The following is a 19,165-nucleotide window of genomic DNA, read 5'->3' as shown; positions in this document are numbered from 1 at the left end:
CGACGTGGATGAAATCTAACGATGGGGGGGGCGAAGGATCGGCATCAATCAATCAGTCAGTCAGAGAACGTACATTGTGACCCCGTCATTGATCCATTCTTTTTGTAACTACCAATCCCTGATCTATGCGCTGTAAAGCAGTATATAAGTCTAAGTGCTACTGCTATGAAGGTTGCAATCCTAATACCCACTTGGATCGACCCGGTTTATGATTCAGTTGACAAGCATTAACATTGCACTTGCTGAGGCTTGATTTTAAACGGGTGTTTTCCAAGCTTGGCAACATCTCAAAAGTTTACATTGGCTTAAATGTAGTTTACATGAAACGCAGCACTAATTGCCGGCTTTTATTTGCAATTAATGGTAGATGTTTTATAGCTGCTGCATTTTATTAGAAGTTATGCATTTATTGCAAATGCGTTTATCCCAAATCCCACTGGAAAAGAGCAAAAGGAAAACAATTGTTCTTAATAATATTTATCGACGTTTCTTCCAATAATCCAGGGGTCTTTAAACTTGACAACTTTAAGACTTGTGAACTTCAACTCCCAGAATTCCTGAGCTAACATGACTGGAGGAGGAATTCTGGGAATTGAAGTCCACAAGTCTTAAAGCTATCAAGTTTGAAGACCCCTGCAATAATCCAATAATTCCCTCAACACTTTCAAACTATTTACTAAGTCTGCATTACTATTACTATTACTGTTAATCCTCCCATCCTTCCTTTCACCCATCTCCTCCCACTTATGACTGTTTTACTGTAACCTTGTTGCTTGTATCCTAACGATTTTTATTGACTATTCCCTAGTATGATTTGATTGTTTATTTATTTATTTATTTATTGAAAATCTGGAAAAAAAGTTTGTACCCTATGGCTATTATTAAGTGTGGTACTTTATGATCTTTTCTTTTATGTATACTGAGAGCATTTACACCAATTCCTTTGTGTCCAATCACACTTGGCCAATAAAGAGTTCTATTCTATTCTATTCTATTCTATTCTATTCTATTCTATTCTATTCTACTCTACTCTACTCTACTCTACTCTACTCTACTCTACTCTACTCTACTTCTCTGTCTGTCTGTCTGTCTGTCTGTCTGTCTATCTATCTATCTATCTATCTATCTATCTATCTATCTATCTATCTATCTATCTATCTATCTATCTATCTATCTAATCTAAAGAAAGTGTTGTGGGAGTAATGGACTGCATGAGAACGGTTTCCACTACAAAAAACTACAATTCCCGACAGCCATCGCGAGGTCTAGGAGAACGTTAGCCCGGGCAGATCGAGCGCGCGGAGGTTCTTTTTGTTTGATTTCCGGAGCTTGCGGTAAATTTAACCACATCAACAAAGCTGATCAAGGCAAGGCGCGGGAAAACAAAAGCCGAGGGATCGGAGATCCCTGTTCTTCATGCATCACCCTCTTGAGCATCATGCACAGGTAAAGATAAAGGGTTGCAGCTGGGTAGGCGGATGCAAAGAAAAGATTAGGAGCGGCGGGATTGGCTTGCGCGCCTTGTTGCGGGTCGTTTGGAGTTTCAGCCTAAAAATGCTTCAATTCACAAATCGGGCGTGTCCTTTTCAGATTATAGCTGCACATCTATTCGCTGCAGAGGATCCCCAAGGGATTATGCATCATAAATATTTGCATAATAAGAGCAAAGAAGTTTGGAAAGTTAGGGTACTGGCGCGTTCTCCATATGCGCAATTGGCACAGGTGGATAGGTGTGCTAGCACATGGATTTGAACAATGCCGGAATAAAACTCCGCAGATGTGCATATGGGCTGAATATGGATCTCTTTTTGTCTTTTGAATCCAGTTGAAAATATACATACTGATGGGAAATCGTCTCATAGTATTGGAACGGTGTTGCTAAACTGTATTTGGAAATGCTGTATTTGAAATTGCAAAAGTACTTTATATTAAAGGTTGTTGCATCTAGGTACAATGATGTAACATGTCATTTAGGTATTTAAGAGTTCAGTTGAGTGCAGCTACATCAACCTGTCCATTGATTTTCTTCTAAACAGGATACTAGGGTTTGTAATTGCTGTCCTCGGATTTGTCCTCTACATAAGTAGTCTTCAATGTACAACCACAATTGAACACAAAATTTCTGTTGCTAAGCAAGACGGTTCTTCAGTGAATTTTGCCCCACTTTGCGACTTTTGTTAAGTGAATCACTGTAGTTGCTAAGTTAGTTAAGATGGTTGTTAAGTGAATCTGGCTTCCCCCCATTGATTTTGCTTATCGGAAGGTTACAAACGGTGATCACATGACCCCAGGACACTGCAACCATCATAAATATGAACGAGTGGCCAAGCGGCTGCATTTTGATCACATAACCATGGGGAATGCTGCAGTGGTCATAAGTGTGAAAAACGCTCATAAGTCTTTCAGTGCCCTTGTAACTTCGAATGGTCACTAAATGAATAGATATAATACTATGTCTAGTCTTCTGTTGAAACAGGGTGTTTTATTCTTCCATGCAGGGCTTCCATCAATCCAAACAATTTCTGATGATAATTATAACAAGCTGTCAGTCTCCCAGTCCAATATGTCTTTTATTTTTCTATCTGTATGTATGTATGTCTATCTATTATCATTGTCATCATGTATGTATGTGTCTGTCTGTCTGTCTATCCTCTTTCCTCTATCTTTATCTGTCTGTCTGTCCTCTATATCTATCTATCTATCTATCTATCTATCTATCTATCTATCTATCTATCATCTAGCTATCTATCTAGCTATCTGTCATCTATCCATCCATCCATCTATCCATCCATCCACCAAATTTACTGGCCGCCCATCTTATCACAGGGCTAAATTGATGAATACGTTTGTGTACTTTACTCAGTATGTACAGTATTTTGATGGTATTACTTCATTACTTTACTCAGTATGTACAATATTTTGATGGTATTGTTTTGGTTGCAGGAAATCTCCTTGGCCTAATTCACCCATCACACAACAAGCCCCCCCCTTTATTCAAAAGCCACAATTATTTCGATTTAGTCATATTGTTAAAGAATACATCTGTTTTCTAAGTTATAATATTTGATTCTGTGCAACTTGTTGAGTAAAAAATAAAATTGAAAACACAACATATGCCAAAAAAGGTATTTGTGACCAGATTCAAAGTTCCAACAGCTGCCCCCACCCTGACCAAGTGATCACATTTTGGGGGCTTAGCAACTGGCCTGCATTTACGGGCATTTGAAACAGTCCACATTTGTGACTGCAATTTGCAACTTTTTTTTGGTCGGAAACCGGCATTTACTTTCTCCTTCTGGGAATAATCACCCTTTGCAAACAGTGTCTTTACTTGATGGCTTCAATGTTTGCTTAATGATGCTGCTGTTTGCGTTAGGACCACAGTGTTTGCTTAATGACAGCTGCAAAAAAAAAAAAAATGGACACGATTATAAGCTGACCTTAACGACCAGAACAACATTTGACTGTAATTCCAGGTTCAATTATGGTTGTACATCAAAAACTAGTAGTAACGTATGTAGTAATGTATAAAGGGATTCCAGTCAAGTAAAGAATGAAGTAAACATATCTGGAACTTTTAATTCTCTTCTTCCATAATAATAATAATAATGATTCTGAATCTTAACTACTTCAATTATTGATTATCTGGCTGTTTTCTTATTAGGGCAGTGTTTGTCATACAAATTATTAAATTTTCTGGGAAAACAGAGTTACTTGCTTTGTGAATTCCTACTACTGGATCTAATCAAGCAGAACAAAGTCTCAGCAGGCTGTTTCTAGCAAGATTATTTGGGGCATGTGCAACTTGCATAACGAACACACCAAAATCATTCTTCCTATATTTATATGCCTGTCATTTATTGAAATCTTTGACCAATCCTGTCAGAATAGAACAATCCCTGGCCTCAGTACTTTTCTGGAGGAGAAGCAACTATTTGTGCCTCTCACATCATTTTTTAAGGTGTAATTTTTAAAGGTGTAATTACAAAGGCATGGTTTTTTTAAAGGTGTAAATTTTGAGTGGCTCAAGGTTGACTTAGCCTTCCATCCTTCCAAGGTCGGTAAACAGCTTAGAGAGGGCAGTAAAGCACTGTGAAGAGGTATATAAGTCCAAGTGCTGTTGGTATTAAGTCTCTGTTCCTGTGTTGGCTGAAGAGCTATTATGGATTGCATGTAAAGTAGTAGCTGTGGGGCCTTTGTATCCTTGCAGGAGACATCTTCAGGAAATTCCAGATTTGGGGAGCAACATCACTACAAGTATCCCATGGAGCTGGCATCCCAACAAGACTTCAGGTCTCCTCTCAGGCATGGGAGTGTCTCCTCTTAAACTGGACAGTGAGAACACCCCCCAGGATCTGTTGATGTGTGTGGGTCCACCCACCAAGCGGCAGAAAGTGAGGGAAACCAAATTTGTGATTATCCACCAGCCTAGACTGCTTCAAGAGACAGTCGCAGGTAAGACCTTTTTTTTGCCCCCCCCCCCAAAAAAAAGATCTATTCAAAATTCTACCTTAGGATAATGATAAAGTTTAAATTGATAGCAATTTTTTAATTATAAAAGCAGTCTGATTAGTTGGATTCACCTATTATAGATGAATTTTCCTTAATCTTGGTTCAATGTCAAGAAACAGTTCCTAAAGTAACACAGCAGACTTGCTATAAGCCATAATTTGCAAATCAGAGTGGTTGAATTCACTCAGCACACTAACAAATGGAGGGTATGAGCAGGGTATTTCTTAAACTGGTTGACTATACTTCTTCAAATTTTCTGAAAACCATGTTTCACTCTTTTAGACTGGTTTGTAGTCCCACTGTATTTACCTTGAAGTGAGTTACATGGAACTCTGTAACATTTATTTTTGAAAGCTGTCTTGGATTCTGTGTGTTGTTGTGGATTTTCCTTTCAAACCATGTAAGATCCAAAACTGATTTGAGGCCAGTGCTTCCATTTGTTTTATAAACAATGTTTATAGACACCCTAAAACAGATTTTTGAAAGCCTGACCATTAAGAGTACAAAATTCATAGTGTTAAAACCTATACTACTTAAGGATAAATTATTACAGAATGACAGAATTGCAAAATAAAAACAAATTAAAATTAAGCAAGCCAAGAAAGCTGAAAAGGTTTTCCCCAGTGCTAAAGTAAAACATGTTAGGCACCAGACATTTCTCCCACCTGTGGTTATGAATGGATTATTCCTTTTTAACTCCCCCCACTATATGTCATCCAGTCAGGATACCACCAATTTAGTGGGCTTCTTATTGTTTTGTGGAATCTGTTAAAATGGAAATGAGCTTCATTAATGGTGATTCAAATTTCTTATCCATCTTGTTTAATAGAAAAATGACCTTAACTGACCCACACAACCTCAGACAATTATGGGCCAGGTACATACTTTGCTGAAAGGAAGAAATGCAGTGTTCTCCATGAGTTGGAGAAGTCCAGCTGGATTTCCAGTGCAAAAGATGCTGGAAAAATTTGGTTATCAGCCAATGGACCAGTTAAAGCAATTCTGAAGCTTGGCAGCTTTAACATATGTGGACTTCAACTTAAAGAATTCAATTCCAGAATGTGGAAGTCCACACATTTTGAAGCATCAAGCTTAAGAAACACAACACTCCTTCACAATAATTCTTTCCTCTCATCCCCAAAAGGTGTTTCTTGGGATACTTTGCCAGATGAATTGCTGTTGGGAATCTTTTCCTATCTAAACTTGACTGATTTGCTGAAAGTTTCCCAGGTTTGTCAGAGATGGCATCGCCTTTCGTAAGTGGCTGTCGATTTCTAAATAAAACTGTATATATAAAAACACAAAAGCATTTTCTTTGTACTGTTTGCTGAATTGGTTTCCATTGAGCATTATTATGATTTGTTAATCTCAGTAGGAATTCAGTGACTTGGGACTTTCACTTGTCATACGTGAGGCAACAATACTCCATATAGATAAATACTGTAATAGCATGATATTAGAATGGAATTTTAACTGCATGCTGCAGAATTGTAATATTTTCCACCTAGAACTAAACAGATTTGTCACTTTGACTCTTTTTCTGTTTTTAAATGAAGTTTTGTGAAGATTTTGCCCAACACATACAATATTTATTCACTTTTCATAGTGTCAATACTTCTTGACACCGGTTTCCCATAAATGTATAGATATATGCATGTACAGTATGTCAACTTACAACCACAACTGCGACCAGAACTTGTATTGCTAAGCAAGGTGATTAAGTGAAACATAGCTGATTTTTATGATTTTTTTAATGAGTATTGTATAATAATCTGCTCATGGCAACCTTAGTTATGCTAATATTTTGGCTTCAATTGCTATTAAATTAATTTCCTTTTTTTCCCTTTTTCTTTTTTAAAGGCTTGATGAGTCGCTGTGGCAGAGTCTTGATCTTGCAGGTAAAAATCTTTTGCCAGGAGTGATTGGCCAATTGTTGCCCTTGGGAATAATCACCTTCCGCTGTCCAAGGTCCTGCATTGGGACACCTTTGTTTAAAACAAGCAGGTAAATGCTGCACCTAATACACTGTTGTATGTTTTGCAAAAAGAAAAGAACGCTTTTCAAAGAACTAGGAAACTTTGTCAGCTGACCTAGACTGGACATCAATGCAATGCAATGTGTGAATAGACAATCTTTTTTGGCCGAGAGCAAAAAATGTTCACCCTGGTTAAGTTGTCTACTGAAAAGAAAGCTGTCATGATGGGCATGGTTAGCCCCAAAACAAAATAACATTAGAGGCTATAGACCAGGGGTGGGCAAACTTTTTGGCTCGGGGCCTCATGGACTTTTAAAATTTGACAGACGGGCGGGTCAGCACAAGATACGATACATATAAAAAACTGCAAAATCTCCGCAAAATCAAGTCACTGCGCCTAATGCGCCACCTGGTGTCGAAATGCCTGTCATTACAAGTCAAAATCAAATGAATGCAATCATTCACATCAAACCTTAATTCTGTACCAATCTTGGCGGGCAGATTAAAAGACCAACGGGCGGATGTGGCCAGCGGGCCGTGGTTGCCCACCCCTGCTATAGACCGATGCTTCGTTTTGAACCATTTAGCCTTCATATGTACAGCTAGTCCTTGATTTACAAACATAATTGGGCCCAGAATTATGCTTCTAAGTCATTGCAATCATAAGTAGGGGCACCCATTGACCAGAAGTAATTTTTTGAATTTGTTCGTGGTAGTCATTAAGAAAATGCCTTAGTTGTTTAGTGGACACTTAAGAATTGTATTCCGCTGTTTTCCTCACGCCCTTGCTTGTCTTCTCTTTTTTAGGGCTCTTTGTGTGCAACATCTGGATTTATCGAATTGTTCAATAAAGGTTATAGACCTCGAGGATATCATTGGCAGATGCCAGAGTCTGCAGAATCTCAGCCTAGAAGGTCTCATACTTTCTTCGGATATAGTTAGGTGAGCGATTAAAAATGTGTTAATTTTGGATGCTGACTTCAGGAAGAGAAAGCCGTAACAAATCCTTGACAAAATCCTTGCCTGGTTCACAGACCTGGAGTTCATGTGTTGGGGGGGTGGGGGCTCATTGTTCTGATTGCTATGCTTGTATTTCTGTGGGCTATTATCCTTTATAACAGAATTCCCCAATGTTTCGCTTTGCGGACTGCTGGAGGGAGAGAGGATGGATCTACCTGAGTGGCCAGCAAATGTGCGCGTGCCCAGCTTCATTTGCACAAGCAGTGTGCATACACCTGCTGCTTACTTAAATGGAGCGTGCATGTGCTCACCCACTGCTCACACAGTGAAGGTACATACTCGCTCTGCTATTTCCACATCCCGGCTGCAAACCCATCACAGTCCACTAGGGCAGGGGTCTCCAACCTTGGCAACTTTAAGACTTGTGGACTTCAACTCCCAGAATTCCTCAGCCAGCTTTGCTTTCAAAAATTATCCTCATGGTACCTAGAAAACAACCTGAACCTAAACATCAGCAAGACAAAGGAGATGGTGTTAGACTTCCGGAAGAGAGAGGAACCCGCCCCACTTTACATCGAGGGGGGCTTTGTGGAGAGAGTTTCATCCTTTAAATCCCTGGGAGTCTACCTCAGTGAAGATCTTACCTGGAAAATCAACACAACCCAGGTGGCCAGAAAGGCCCAACAGAGACTCCATTTCCTTCGGATCTTGCGAAAGGATAAAGTGGAACAACGACTGATGACCTCCTTTTACTGGTCCACAATAGAAAGTGTCCTCACATATTGCCTTACGGTGTGGTATTCTGGCTTGACAGCCACGGATAGAAAGATATTACAGAAGGTGGTGAGCACAGCACAAAACATCGTGGGCTGTTCCCTGATACCACTAGATGATATCCCTAGGGCTCGCTGCCTTAGAAGAGTGAGGAAAATGCTCAGGGACGACTCACATCCCGGTCAGCACTTCTTCACTCTCCTACCATCGGGTAGGAGATACAGAAGCATAGCCAGCTGCACTAACAGGCTGAAGAACAGTTTCTACCCATGGGCTGTCAGACTTCTGAACGGAAAATAAGTTCATGCCAACATAGTATGATAGACTTGTGGGGCCCGCATTGTGCAACTAGGTCACATAGTGTAATAAGATTGGGACTGGGTTAGGGACTTCTGTCCTCACCGTGAGTTGTGTTGGTGGGGGGGGGGTACACGAAGGGAAGCTCGGCCAATCTCATTGTACACATGTTGTACTCTGACAATAAAGGTAATAATATTTTGGATGTTGTAAGTTGCCAAGAGTCTTTGGGTGTGGGCTGGTTATTATAAATAATAATAATGTAGGGTGGAGGTATTCTAGAAGCAGGCTCAGAGACATTGCAGAGTCATGTAACTATTGAAGATCCTGCGCCCTGAGCTGTAGATCACAGGAAGTATTGGGTTTACCTTCTCATTGGTTGATTTCCTTCCCCTTTGTGTCAGTGATAAAAAAAATGTAAGAAATAAAATGGTCTCCAGCTCAGCTGCAGAATCAAAAACTAAACAATTTTGCATACAGGTAGTCCTTGCTTAATGACCTCAATTGCGGCTAGCAACTCCTATGGCCAAGTGATGTTGTTAAATCAGACAACATGTGACCACAACTTGTGAGTTTAACTGCCGGTTTCTCCATTGACGCTTCTTGCTGGAAGCTGGTTGTGTAGGGTGCGAATGGCAATCGTAGGCTGCAATGGTAAATGCCTACTAGTTACTCCCAAATCTTAGTCATATGACTGCGGGAATGTTGCGACACTCATATCTGCAAGGTCAGGTCATAAAATTACTTTTTCAGGACCACTATTACTTCAAACAGTCATCAAACAGGGAAATTATTAAGCAAGGACTATCTGTACTCATCTTCTGTCCTGTAGCCTGTGCCAAAAGGGCTTTATGGAATCCTTCAATTACTTCCTTTTCCTTCTCTGTAGAATTGATCTGTCCATTCATCAACTTAACAAACTTTGTAGTAGTAGATGAATAACTCATTAATCCAAAGGCAATATTTTAAAATGTTCTGTTTATTTTGAAGGTAGGAACATAAAAAGCGGTGAATGAAAGACAATCTTATACCTGACTTTCTCCTTTTTCATTCAAGAAGGGAATGCCTCTTTTAAGATAATGTTTATGCATTATATTACTTCTATTGACGTGAAGATGTACCCAGGTTCAGTCAGTTGAGTAACTGAACTTCTAATTAAATTGGTCTTAGGAATCCTTCATAATTGCACCATGTTTAAAAATTCAGACTACATCTGGTTTGGTGTTCCTTGTAATATACAACTTCTTTCTCCCTCATTTTTTTACTTAAGATATAACTCTTCACTCAGTTTTTGGACCAAACATTGGTGTTGATTTTGAAGCTGTAGGGTTTTTAGAATCATTTTTGTGATTTGTATTTTATTGCAGTTCTCTAGATCAGAGGTCTCCAACCTTGGCAACTTTAAGACTTGTGGACTTCAATTCCCAGAATTCTCCAGCCAGCTATGCTGGCTGAAGAATTCTGGGAGTTGAAGTCCACAAGTCTTAAAGTTGCCAAGGTTGGAGACCTCTGCTCTAGATCTTTCCTTCTCCACTCCTTCCATGTAAAGCAGAGGTGCCCCAACCCCTGGGCAGCGAACCTGTCCAGGTCCATGGCCCATTGGGAACCAGGCCATGCAAGGAAAGCTCCATTTGTGCAATGCGCATGCACAGTAGCTGAACTGCATGTGCAAAACCATCCCCTCCCCTCTCACTGCCATTGGCGGTGCCGCTGCTGCTGCCAGTCCGTGGAGGTTGGGGACCGCTAATTTAAAGAACATGGATAAATTTTTATTCTTTTTCCCAACAGCTTTTCTCTTTTATTCTACAAACTGCTTTATTTTGCAAAGAGCAGTATATACATTAAATAAATATTCAGCAAATTCATAACCAATTTGGCCCATTAGAAATAGTTGGGTATCTTCCGACTCTCTTGCAGTTTTGGCTCCTGATGATTGAACAAATCAATTTTAGCAGTATTTGAACACTCTGTTCTTTCTCTTTTTAGAAGTATAGCACAAAACCCCAACTTGGCCCGGCTAAACTTATCTGGATGTTCTGGATTCTCTGCAGATACTGTGGAAGTGTTGTTGAAAAGCTGTCTGAGGTAATATGACTTACATGAGAAGTTACATTGAATTTAGCACTAGTGTTAAATATTCTAAATGGGATTTGTTGATAGAAACTCTAATAACAATCCAGAGTTCAGATTAGAGGGACAAGTTGCCGTGGGGTGGAGTGTTCATCTAGGCATTCACACATTGAGTTGTGCACAGATGCAAGAAACTCATAAATACTATGCATAACAAAAAAAAATACCTTGGAATAAAAAGAAAGGCTCAAGTAGCTAGGTGTGGATGATGTGTAAGGGAGGCCATAAATCTAGTTGTATCATTTTTACACCATGGTACCAAATGGGATGGCTGTGGCATTTCCTCTAGGATATTTGCCAATTTTCACTTTTTCTGCAGACCTGGGCTACTTTTCCTCCTGGTCAAAGGATTCCCAAAACCTCAGAATAGATTTCAGGGACAATAGAAGAACTAAAATATTTAAAAATCCACCACAGCCCAGTTCTGCTAGTAGAAATGCTGTTATGGAGAACAACAAATTTTATACATAAGAACTGGGTTCACATATCTTGCTAATCTGTAGTATTTGTTTGAATTTAGCATAGCATGTTAATTTGAACCCAGTTGTAGGATGCAGCCACAATTCAGTGCAATTAGTGAAGCCAGCATTCTTTAACAAGCTATATTAAACTATGGCTTAGCACAGTGAGTGAAACTAATGTATTGTGTGATTGATTTTTCTTTTTCAGTTCTGAATCTACCGGCCTTCAGTGCCATGGTGTTTTGTTGTATAAAAATTAAATGAGGGTTATTTGATTGAATTTCAAAATAGAAGTGTTTTACATTTTTATTTTTAGACAATTTCTAGATATTTTGATGCTTTCAAAACTCTCAGTTGATATGTATTAATCAAATCTATATCTCATGAGGTGATTTTGGGAGGCATGCTATAATTGATAGACAATTTTTAGAATGTATTCCTTCTCAATTTATACACAGGTTAGAAGAATTGAATTTAGGCTGGTGTGATTTCACAGCTGAGCATTTGAAGAACGTAGTCAGTCATATTCCTTCCAAACTATTGCAATTGAACCTTAGTGGATACAGGCAGAATCTCCTGATCCCAGGTGAGTTTTGTTTTGAAACAGTGGATTCAGGTAACCTACCCCATTCCTCTTATGATAATTTGAGTGGGGGGATGTTTTCCATTGTAATTGAACAGGAGTTCGATTACACACCCATTTTTCTCCTTAAAATCTTAAAACCACCTGGTAAAAATTTTTTAATGTGGTTTCTTGCCATGCCTCTCAAAGCATGGTATAGCGCTCGAGCCATCATTTGCAGAATCCGAACCTGTGCCGATTCTTGGATACTGCTTTAATCCAGCTTCTACCACATTCTGAATTAAATACTATGGTTTACTTTTGGATTCCCACTTCGATACAATACAACCTTCCACATTCTTGGAAAAAACTTGATTCGTATAAAGGCCAGTAGCAGCTAAGAGCAGCTGTGATTTCCGATTTTTGTGTATATAATAATTTCACTTGAACTCAATCACATTGAAAAAAAGTCACCATCAGTCCATCAGGAATATTTTACATCCTTTTACAATACCTTTTAACAGCATTAAACAATATTTGCCTTCCCCCTTGGGAAGGACTTGATAAGGAGACAAACTTGCAAAATCCAGTCTAAGTATCTGGCTGACCAACCATAATTTATCTTGACTAACAGAAGCTCCCTGGATCAAAAGTCTATCCTGGATCTTCCTAGAGAGCCCAACTATACAGACTTGTATATGCAAAGAATAAGCTCTGTCACTGAGCTAGTTAGAATTGCTTAAATGATGGTTTGGACTTAGATATACCAGATTGAATGGCCCATTTGCTTGTGTGTATGGGATTGTTGAGGTTGGAAGAAGTGGTAGGTACTTGATTAGCCTTATCTCATCAATACATAGCCCTGTTCAGGCTGGGTCATTTTCAGAAAGCAGTCTGGATGACAGACTAAAGTTAGGGGACAAAGAAGCCCTCTGACCTTACAGTTTACTTCCCAACTAAACTAGCCTTTTCTGAATGATTCTACAAATGGTAGCATCTGTAAATTCATATAGTAGGAATTAGCAGCATTTTCAGGGGCTAAACATCATTACATAATGCATATTGTCACAAGAGTTCTGGCAAAAATAGTGAACTTTTGCAACAACTGGCAAGCTTGTGAGATTTTGAAACATTCTGTGATTTGCTTTCTAGGCAGTTTAGGCATTATCCTAAGGTTTTGCAGAAAATACTGAGTTTTGCCCCATTTTATGACTTTTCTTGCTACCGTTCTTAAGTGAATCACTGCAGTTGTTAAGTTAGTAACACAGTTGTTAATGAATCTGGCTTCCTCACTGACTTTGCTTGTCAGAAGGTCGCAAATGATGATCAAATGACCCTGCAACAGTGCAACCTTTCTAAAGATGAGCCAGTTGCCAAGTGTCTGAATTTTGATCACGTGACCAGAAGGATCACGTGCAGTGGTCATAAGTGTGAAAAACAATCAAGTCACTTTTTCAGTCTCATTGTAACTAAACCAACTGTTGTAAGTTGAGAACCACCTGTAGATGTTGCATTTTCTAGTATGAAAAATGTGTTAAAACTAAAGTAGCCTTTTCAAGTCCTAGTAGAAAATGTACTTCTGAGCAAGTAATTTATGGCAATTGTTGTAAGGTCATATATTGGACAGTGCCACTGAGCAGCTATGTTTATATTTCACTTTTCATTTTCAGATGTTAAAACATTACTAGAGAGATGTTCTGGTCTAATTCATTTAGATTTAAGGTAAGCACTGCAATTGAATACTAGTCTGCATCTTTGAAAGATTTGTGCTTTTAATAAAAAAAAAACAATGACAGATTGAATTAAAATACATCATATGCCATGTATAAGCGATAGATTAATATTGGAGTAATGTCAGGGTTCCAAGTAATACCCCCATAGCAAACAGAACTCCGAGGCAGGTAGATTCCTCAAAGAATAATTTATTTGGAGATATCATATTGGCATAGATTGGGGAAAACCGACTCTAAATGTTCCTGCAGTTTTCACCTAATTAAAAGTTTCCCCCTTTCCCCAAACAAACAGTCACCTGGTCCAATCTGGGTGCTGTCCAGTTGCTTGGTAACTCACTCCTCCTTTCTTCAGCCACCTGTTGGAATGTCCTTGGTTCACAGGGGAAAGTATTTTGTTTTGCCTATAAACCCCAGCTATCTCTATTCCCCACTCCCTAGCCCTCATTTCCATTGTGGCAATACTGAAGCCTCAAAATGGCCTCAAGTCAGACCAGTTTCAGAGTTGAAAAGTATATTTAAGTGCCTAAATCTGTATTAAAATTTTACTGTTCTGAGTTGGTCCTTCTAACTAAATTACCCATTGCTTCTTTTGCATTTTTAGCCCAGCTATAAATAAATCTTGCCAAACTGAAGCATCCTATTATCTATATCAGGGTGTCTAACCTTGGCAACTTTAAGACTTGTGGACTTCAACTCCCAGAATTCCTCAGCCAGCTTTGCTGGCTGAGGAATTCTGGGAGTTGAAGTCCACAAGTCTTAAAGATGCCAAGGTTGGACACCCCTGATCTATATCAAGCATATACCATTAGGGAGGGGCTGTCTTCACCCTCTTTCTCTCACACAAAATACCTGGACTGAGCTGCCTCTGGAATGCACTCCCTCCCTTCTGGGAATCCAGCCTACTACATTCCATCACAAGTGCTTAGTCAAGTGAAAGATACTTGAATATGCACATCCAGAATTAAATAAAATATAAGTTTTATTTTTATAAAGACACTCAATCTCAAATAAATGGAAAATAAAATTTTCTTTAAAACATTCGTTACAGTGACAGTGTTATGTTGAAGCCTGAATGCTTTGCCTACTTCCACCAACTCACACACCTTGAACACTTAAGTCTTAGTCGATGCTATCAAATACCTCCCGCTGCTTTACTGTAAGTAATTTTTCATATCAAATTGTTTGTCCTAAAATTGAGATCTAATCCCGCAAAAGCTAATTTTTTGCAAGCTATTACAGGTGAAACGTACTGCATAGTGTTTCCTTGTGACCATAAACAATTGTGATAATTTACTAGTTTTTTAAAAAACGCTACGATTGTTACAAGCTATATTAGCTTTTTCCAAGTGGCACCTTTTTTGTTCTTTGTGATATGTAGAGTTGTTTGTAAGAAAACATGTTTTTTTTTTAAAAAAGTCCTGTTCTTGGTATCAAGAAAAGGTTTTTCAAGTTTAAGACTTTGAGAACAGATTCAGAGTGCTCTTTATAAATACTCCACGCTGATTTTTCAATGTCTGCCTGTCTGCTTTCTTCCTTTACTCGCTTATTATGTTTTAATAATTTAATTACTATATATTGATCCTCCTTTCCAAAAGAGGACTTTAATTTCTTCTGCCATTGTCATTGACCCAGTTTCCACCAGAGGTCTCCTGAATGCCAGAAAGTATAATTGAAGAACGTTTCCCTGTTAACATGGAATGTGTAGATTGAGGGCACACAGATCAATTATGTCCCAGCGTATTTTTATGATAGCCGTGATTGTTTATGCCTTAGTTGGAAGGATACATTGGCTTGAAACATTGGCAGAAAGGTGGAAAAAAAATCAGTTGGAATTCCTAAGTTCCTCCCTTTGCACATTCTGGAAACATACAACTGACAATTTCTAACCTGGAAAAGCTGGATGGGATACAGTATAAAAAAGGGGAAGGATATTTGTGACGTGCATAAGTGGACCATCGTGCCTACTGTCCCTGTCTTATTGTCCCCATTTATTCGTACTTATTTCCTGTATTCTTACTCATGTTTATACTTACACCTATTATCTTGTAAGCGATTGACAAATAAATAAATAAAAAAATCTGACTGAATGCTACCTTTAATCAAGGATGGGGCCAGGGGTGGGATACGACAGGGTTAATTATCGGTTCAGGATTACGAGGTTTGGTGATTTATGATGTGCTTCCCTTCACACTGCGAGCCGCGCGCCTGTAAATCGTCATCAGCACGCTGCGTGCAGAGAAGCAGCCTTTGAAACCCCTCTTTTCCTGCTTTTTTAACTGCAGCTGTGCCTCGTTTGGCAGTTGAAAAATCAGGAAAAGAGGGCTGTTTCAAAGGCTGCTTCTCTGCACGCAGCGTGCTGATGACGATTTACAGTAGCTTAAAGAGCAGCAGACTAGAACCGGTTCTATGTCTGCTGGTCCCAGCTTAGCCCATCTGGGCTCTTACCTGATCTTTATTTCCTGATTTTCAACTGCAGCTGTGCCTCGTTTGGCAGTTGAAAAATCAGGAAATAAAGATCAGGTAAGAGCCCAGGTGGGCGGGTGGGCAAAAACACCAGCAGACATAGAACCGGTTCTATGTCTGCTGCTCTTTAGAGCTACCGGTTCTACAGAGGTGGACAGAACTGGTAGAAACCCCCCTCTGGATGGGGCTGTGCACACTTTGAAAATGATTTGAAATTGTACTTTGGACCAAGCACACATGTGCACGGCCCTACTCAAGAGTATATTTGTTCTTGTCCCAAAGGTGTTTTCCCAAGAGGAAACTGGACTTTCTGGGGTTTTTTTTCATTTGAAGATGTTTCATTTCTCATCCATGAAGCTACTAAGATGCTTTTTCAAGAGGCAGCTGGAATTTCTGGGTTTTTTTTCCTTTGAAAACATTTCACTTCTCATCCAAGAAACTTCTTCAGAGCTGAAGAAGCTTCTTGGATGAGAAACAAAACATCTTCAAAGAAAAATAAAAACCAGAAAGTCCAGCTGCCTCTTGGAAAAGCATCTTTTGGGACAACCATGACCTGGATGACTGAGAATCTCCATATATATTTGTTGTTCCTCCACTCATCAGAAGCTAAGAGAATATTATAAAGCAGATGCATGGTTAGAGGGACCACTTTTAACTATCATTGTAGATAACTTTTAAAATTATCACTTAACCACTTATTAGGGTAAATTCCTCAAAGGTGAGATACAGCACATTTTTAAACTGCATAACCAAACTGGAGAATGGTGAACAGTGGTTACTGGGATACTTTTATAGTACTGTATATATACACGGGTGGAATTCTATTGGTTCAGACCGGTTCTATAGAACCGGTTGTTATGATTCTGCGTAGTTCAAGAACTGGCAAATCATGCCCCTGGCTGGCCCCGCCCCTCTGCCTGTCCCGCCCCTCCCCGCTCAGTCCTTATTGTGCATGCCCGACATCGCTGACTGCGTTCTCCCCCACCGTCATTCAAGGTATTTCTTTTTTTTCTCCCTCCCGATGATCAGCTGTTCCAATGATCAGCTGTGCTGGGATCCCCCTCGCTGTCTTACTGCTTCGCGCAGGAGGCTTCCCTGAGGCCCAGGAGGCAAAAAGAGGTGCACAGGTGTGTGTGTGTGCTGGGCCGCCCCCCACCCACACTCCAGTTTTTGCCTTCCTGAGCCCCAGGGAACCCTTCTGAGAGCAAAAACGCCCCCCTAGGAGGCTTGCCTGAGGCCTAGGAGGCAAAAAAATGGGGGGGAGGGTGCTGCAAAAAACAAAAAAGCCATGCCCACCCAGTCACATGGCCATGCCCACCTAGCCACACACACAGAACTGGTTGTTAAAAAATTTGAATCCCACCCCTGTATATACAGGTAGTCCTCAGCTACAACCTTTCATTTAGCAACCGTTCAGTTACAACAGCTTTGAAAACTGACTTACAATTGGTCTTCACATCTATGCCCATCGTAGCACCCCCCCCCCAGTCATGTGATCAAAATTTTGGGTGCTTGGCATGTATTTATAATAGTTGCAAATTTCTGGAGTCATATGATACCCATTTGCCACCTTCCCAGATAGCTTCCAATAGGCAGTCAATGGGGGAATCTGGATTGGCTTAATGACCATGTGATTCACTTAAGAACTGCAATGATTTGCTTAATAACCGTGGCAAGAGCAAGGTTGTAAAAACAGATATGACTCAATAACTGCTTTATCAACAGAAATTCTGGTCCCAATTGTCAAGGACACCTGTATATATGTAATAAAAAGATAATCTGCCATGCTGTTTATATGCTGGGGACCACAAAGGGAAATGGAACTAATCAAGTAGCTAATCTAATTTTTAATGGTTTTAATTATAAAATAGGTCCTTTAAATTGTTAAATGCTGTAAACTGCCCTGAATCCCACATCTAAATGGATGTTGGAATGAACACCCTTGCAAACAACTTACTTATAGAATGTACAGAAATATTAAAGTATTACGTGGTTTTCAACATGCCCTTGAATTTAGAGAAGAGTGGTTAAGTCACAGCTGTTATTCCATGAGGTGTGCTGCCAATCATTTAGTATTGAACACATGAAAAATTGCACTAGCTAAATTAAAGGAATTATTTTGTTGTATTTTTTTCTTTTAGTGAGCTTGGTGAAATTGCTACGCTCAAAACGCTGCAAGTTTTTGGAATAGTGACTGCCAATTCCCTACAGCTCTTAAAGGCGACGCTTCCACATATAAAGATCAATACCTCCTATTTTTCACCAATTGCAAGGCCGACCATTGGCTGCAAAAAGAACCAAGAAATTTGGGGAATCCAATGCAAACTGAACTTGAGAAATCTGGCTGGGGTTTAATACATCTCAAAAGACTCTTTGACTTCTACCAACAGCATCATGAGTTCCTCAAGTCTTCACTGTGGGGTTCTTGGCATTCCGTTTTAACCTCACAATTTGCAGATTTACTGACCTGATTTTATCAGTTTATGACCAAATGTTATCAAGTATTTTACAAGTTGTATTTTTTAATGTTTTATGTTCCATGACTTATGCTGAGGCCTATCTAAGGAACGCTAATCATGCGCAAATAGTTGCCGTGCAATATGCATGCTTTCTTTGTGGAAACATTTTTTTAAAAAAAGTAGCTCTAGTTAATAAAACTTGTCCAAGTGTTCATATTCTCTGTTTTATCCATGCCAGTTGTTGTTGGTGTTTGTTGTGGTTAGCCGGCAGCAGGTGCAGATGGCTGAGGAGAGCGATGACTCTGATGAGGGGCCAGGACCGTCAGGGAGTGGACTGCTGCCTTCAGAGATTGTGGGGGCTGGCAGCAGTGAAGAGAAGGTTCCTGAGGAGCCTGTGCCAAGTGCACGTGCACGAAGGATTACTAGAGGAAAGAACAATTACAGCAGCACAGGTGACTTGGGAGTAAGGCTGCAAGGTAATGGCCCCTCCCTCAAGAGGATAAAAGCCAGGTTTGTAAAGGCGTTCTTTGCAGACAGCAAAGAAGCTCTTAGCTCAACTGGTGGACATCTTAGTTCGTGAATCTTGTAAATTAGTTCTTATCTCTAGGTTTTTGGCAGCCTTGACAAGCAACTTGGCATGGCTCTTTCTTGTGGGAGATAATTGTTGGAAAGCAGCCTTTTATCTGTAAAGGAACAGCATTCATGATTAAAAGGTGGGGGCTACTGCCTTTGTCTGTATTTGCTCTCTGGGAACCCGGTTGGGTCAGAACAGTAGGGAGTAGAGTGTATTTGTGTTGATATACTTAAGATTCTGGCCTTTATCTGGAAACAACATTGTA

General features: G+C 39.7%; 1 protein-coding gene across 1 annotated transcript; it reads left to right on the top strand.

Annotated features, from left to right (window-relative positions):
- Nucleotides 1–1,164: 1,164 nt before the first annotated feature.
- SKP2 (S-phase kinase associated protein 2) lies at nucleotides 1,165–18,538 on the top strand. The gene is made up of 10 exons (XM_026666408.2): nucleotides 1,165–1,446; nucleotides 4,211–4,455; nucleotides 5,657–5,768; nucleotides 6,373–6,516; nucleotides 7,295–7,429; nucleotides 10,505–10,603; nucleotides 11,568–11,695; nucleotides 13,342–13,393; nucleotides 14,453–14,560; nucleotides 18,009–18,538. The coding sequence occupies exons 1-10, from the start codon at nucleotides 1,439–1,441 to the stop codon at nucleotides 18,220–18,222; spliced, it is 1,245 nt and encodes a 414-aa protein (XP_026522193.2). The 5' UTR covers nucleotides 1,165–1,438; the 3' UTR covers nucleotides 18,223–18,538.
- The last annotated feature ends 627 nt before the right edge of the window (nucleotides 18,539–19,165 follow it).

This window comes from Notechis scutatus, chromosome 2 (genome assembly GCF_049901735.1).
Source record: "Notechis scutatus isolate UNSWTSFEM ecotype Mainland chromosome 2, rNotScu1.2, whole genome shotgun sequence".
Lineage (NCBI taxonomy): Eukaryota > Metazoa > Chordata > Lepidosauria > Squamata > Elapidae > Notechis > Notechis scutatus.
The sequence above is the reverse complement of the archived record's forward strand: the minus strand, read 5'-3'. Positions and strand labels throughout refer to the sequence as shown.

Coding starts and splice junctions, on each gene's coding strand:
- SKP2 (XM_026666408.2), top strand. Junction 7,430..10,504: donor CTTTCTTCGGATATAGTTAG/GTGAGCGATTAA, acceptor TTCTCTTTTTAG/AAGTATAGCACAAAACCCCA. Junction 11,696..13,341: donor GCAGAATCTCCTGATCCCAG/GTGAGTTTTGTT, acceptor TTTCATTTTCAG/ATGTTAAAACATTACTAGAG.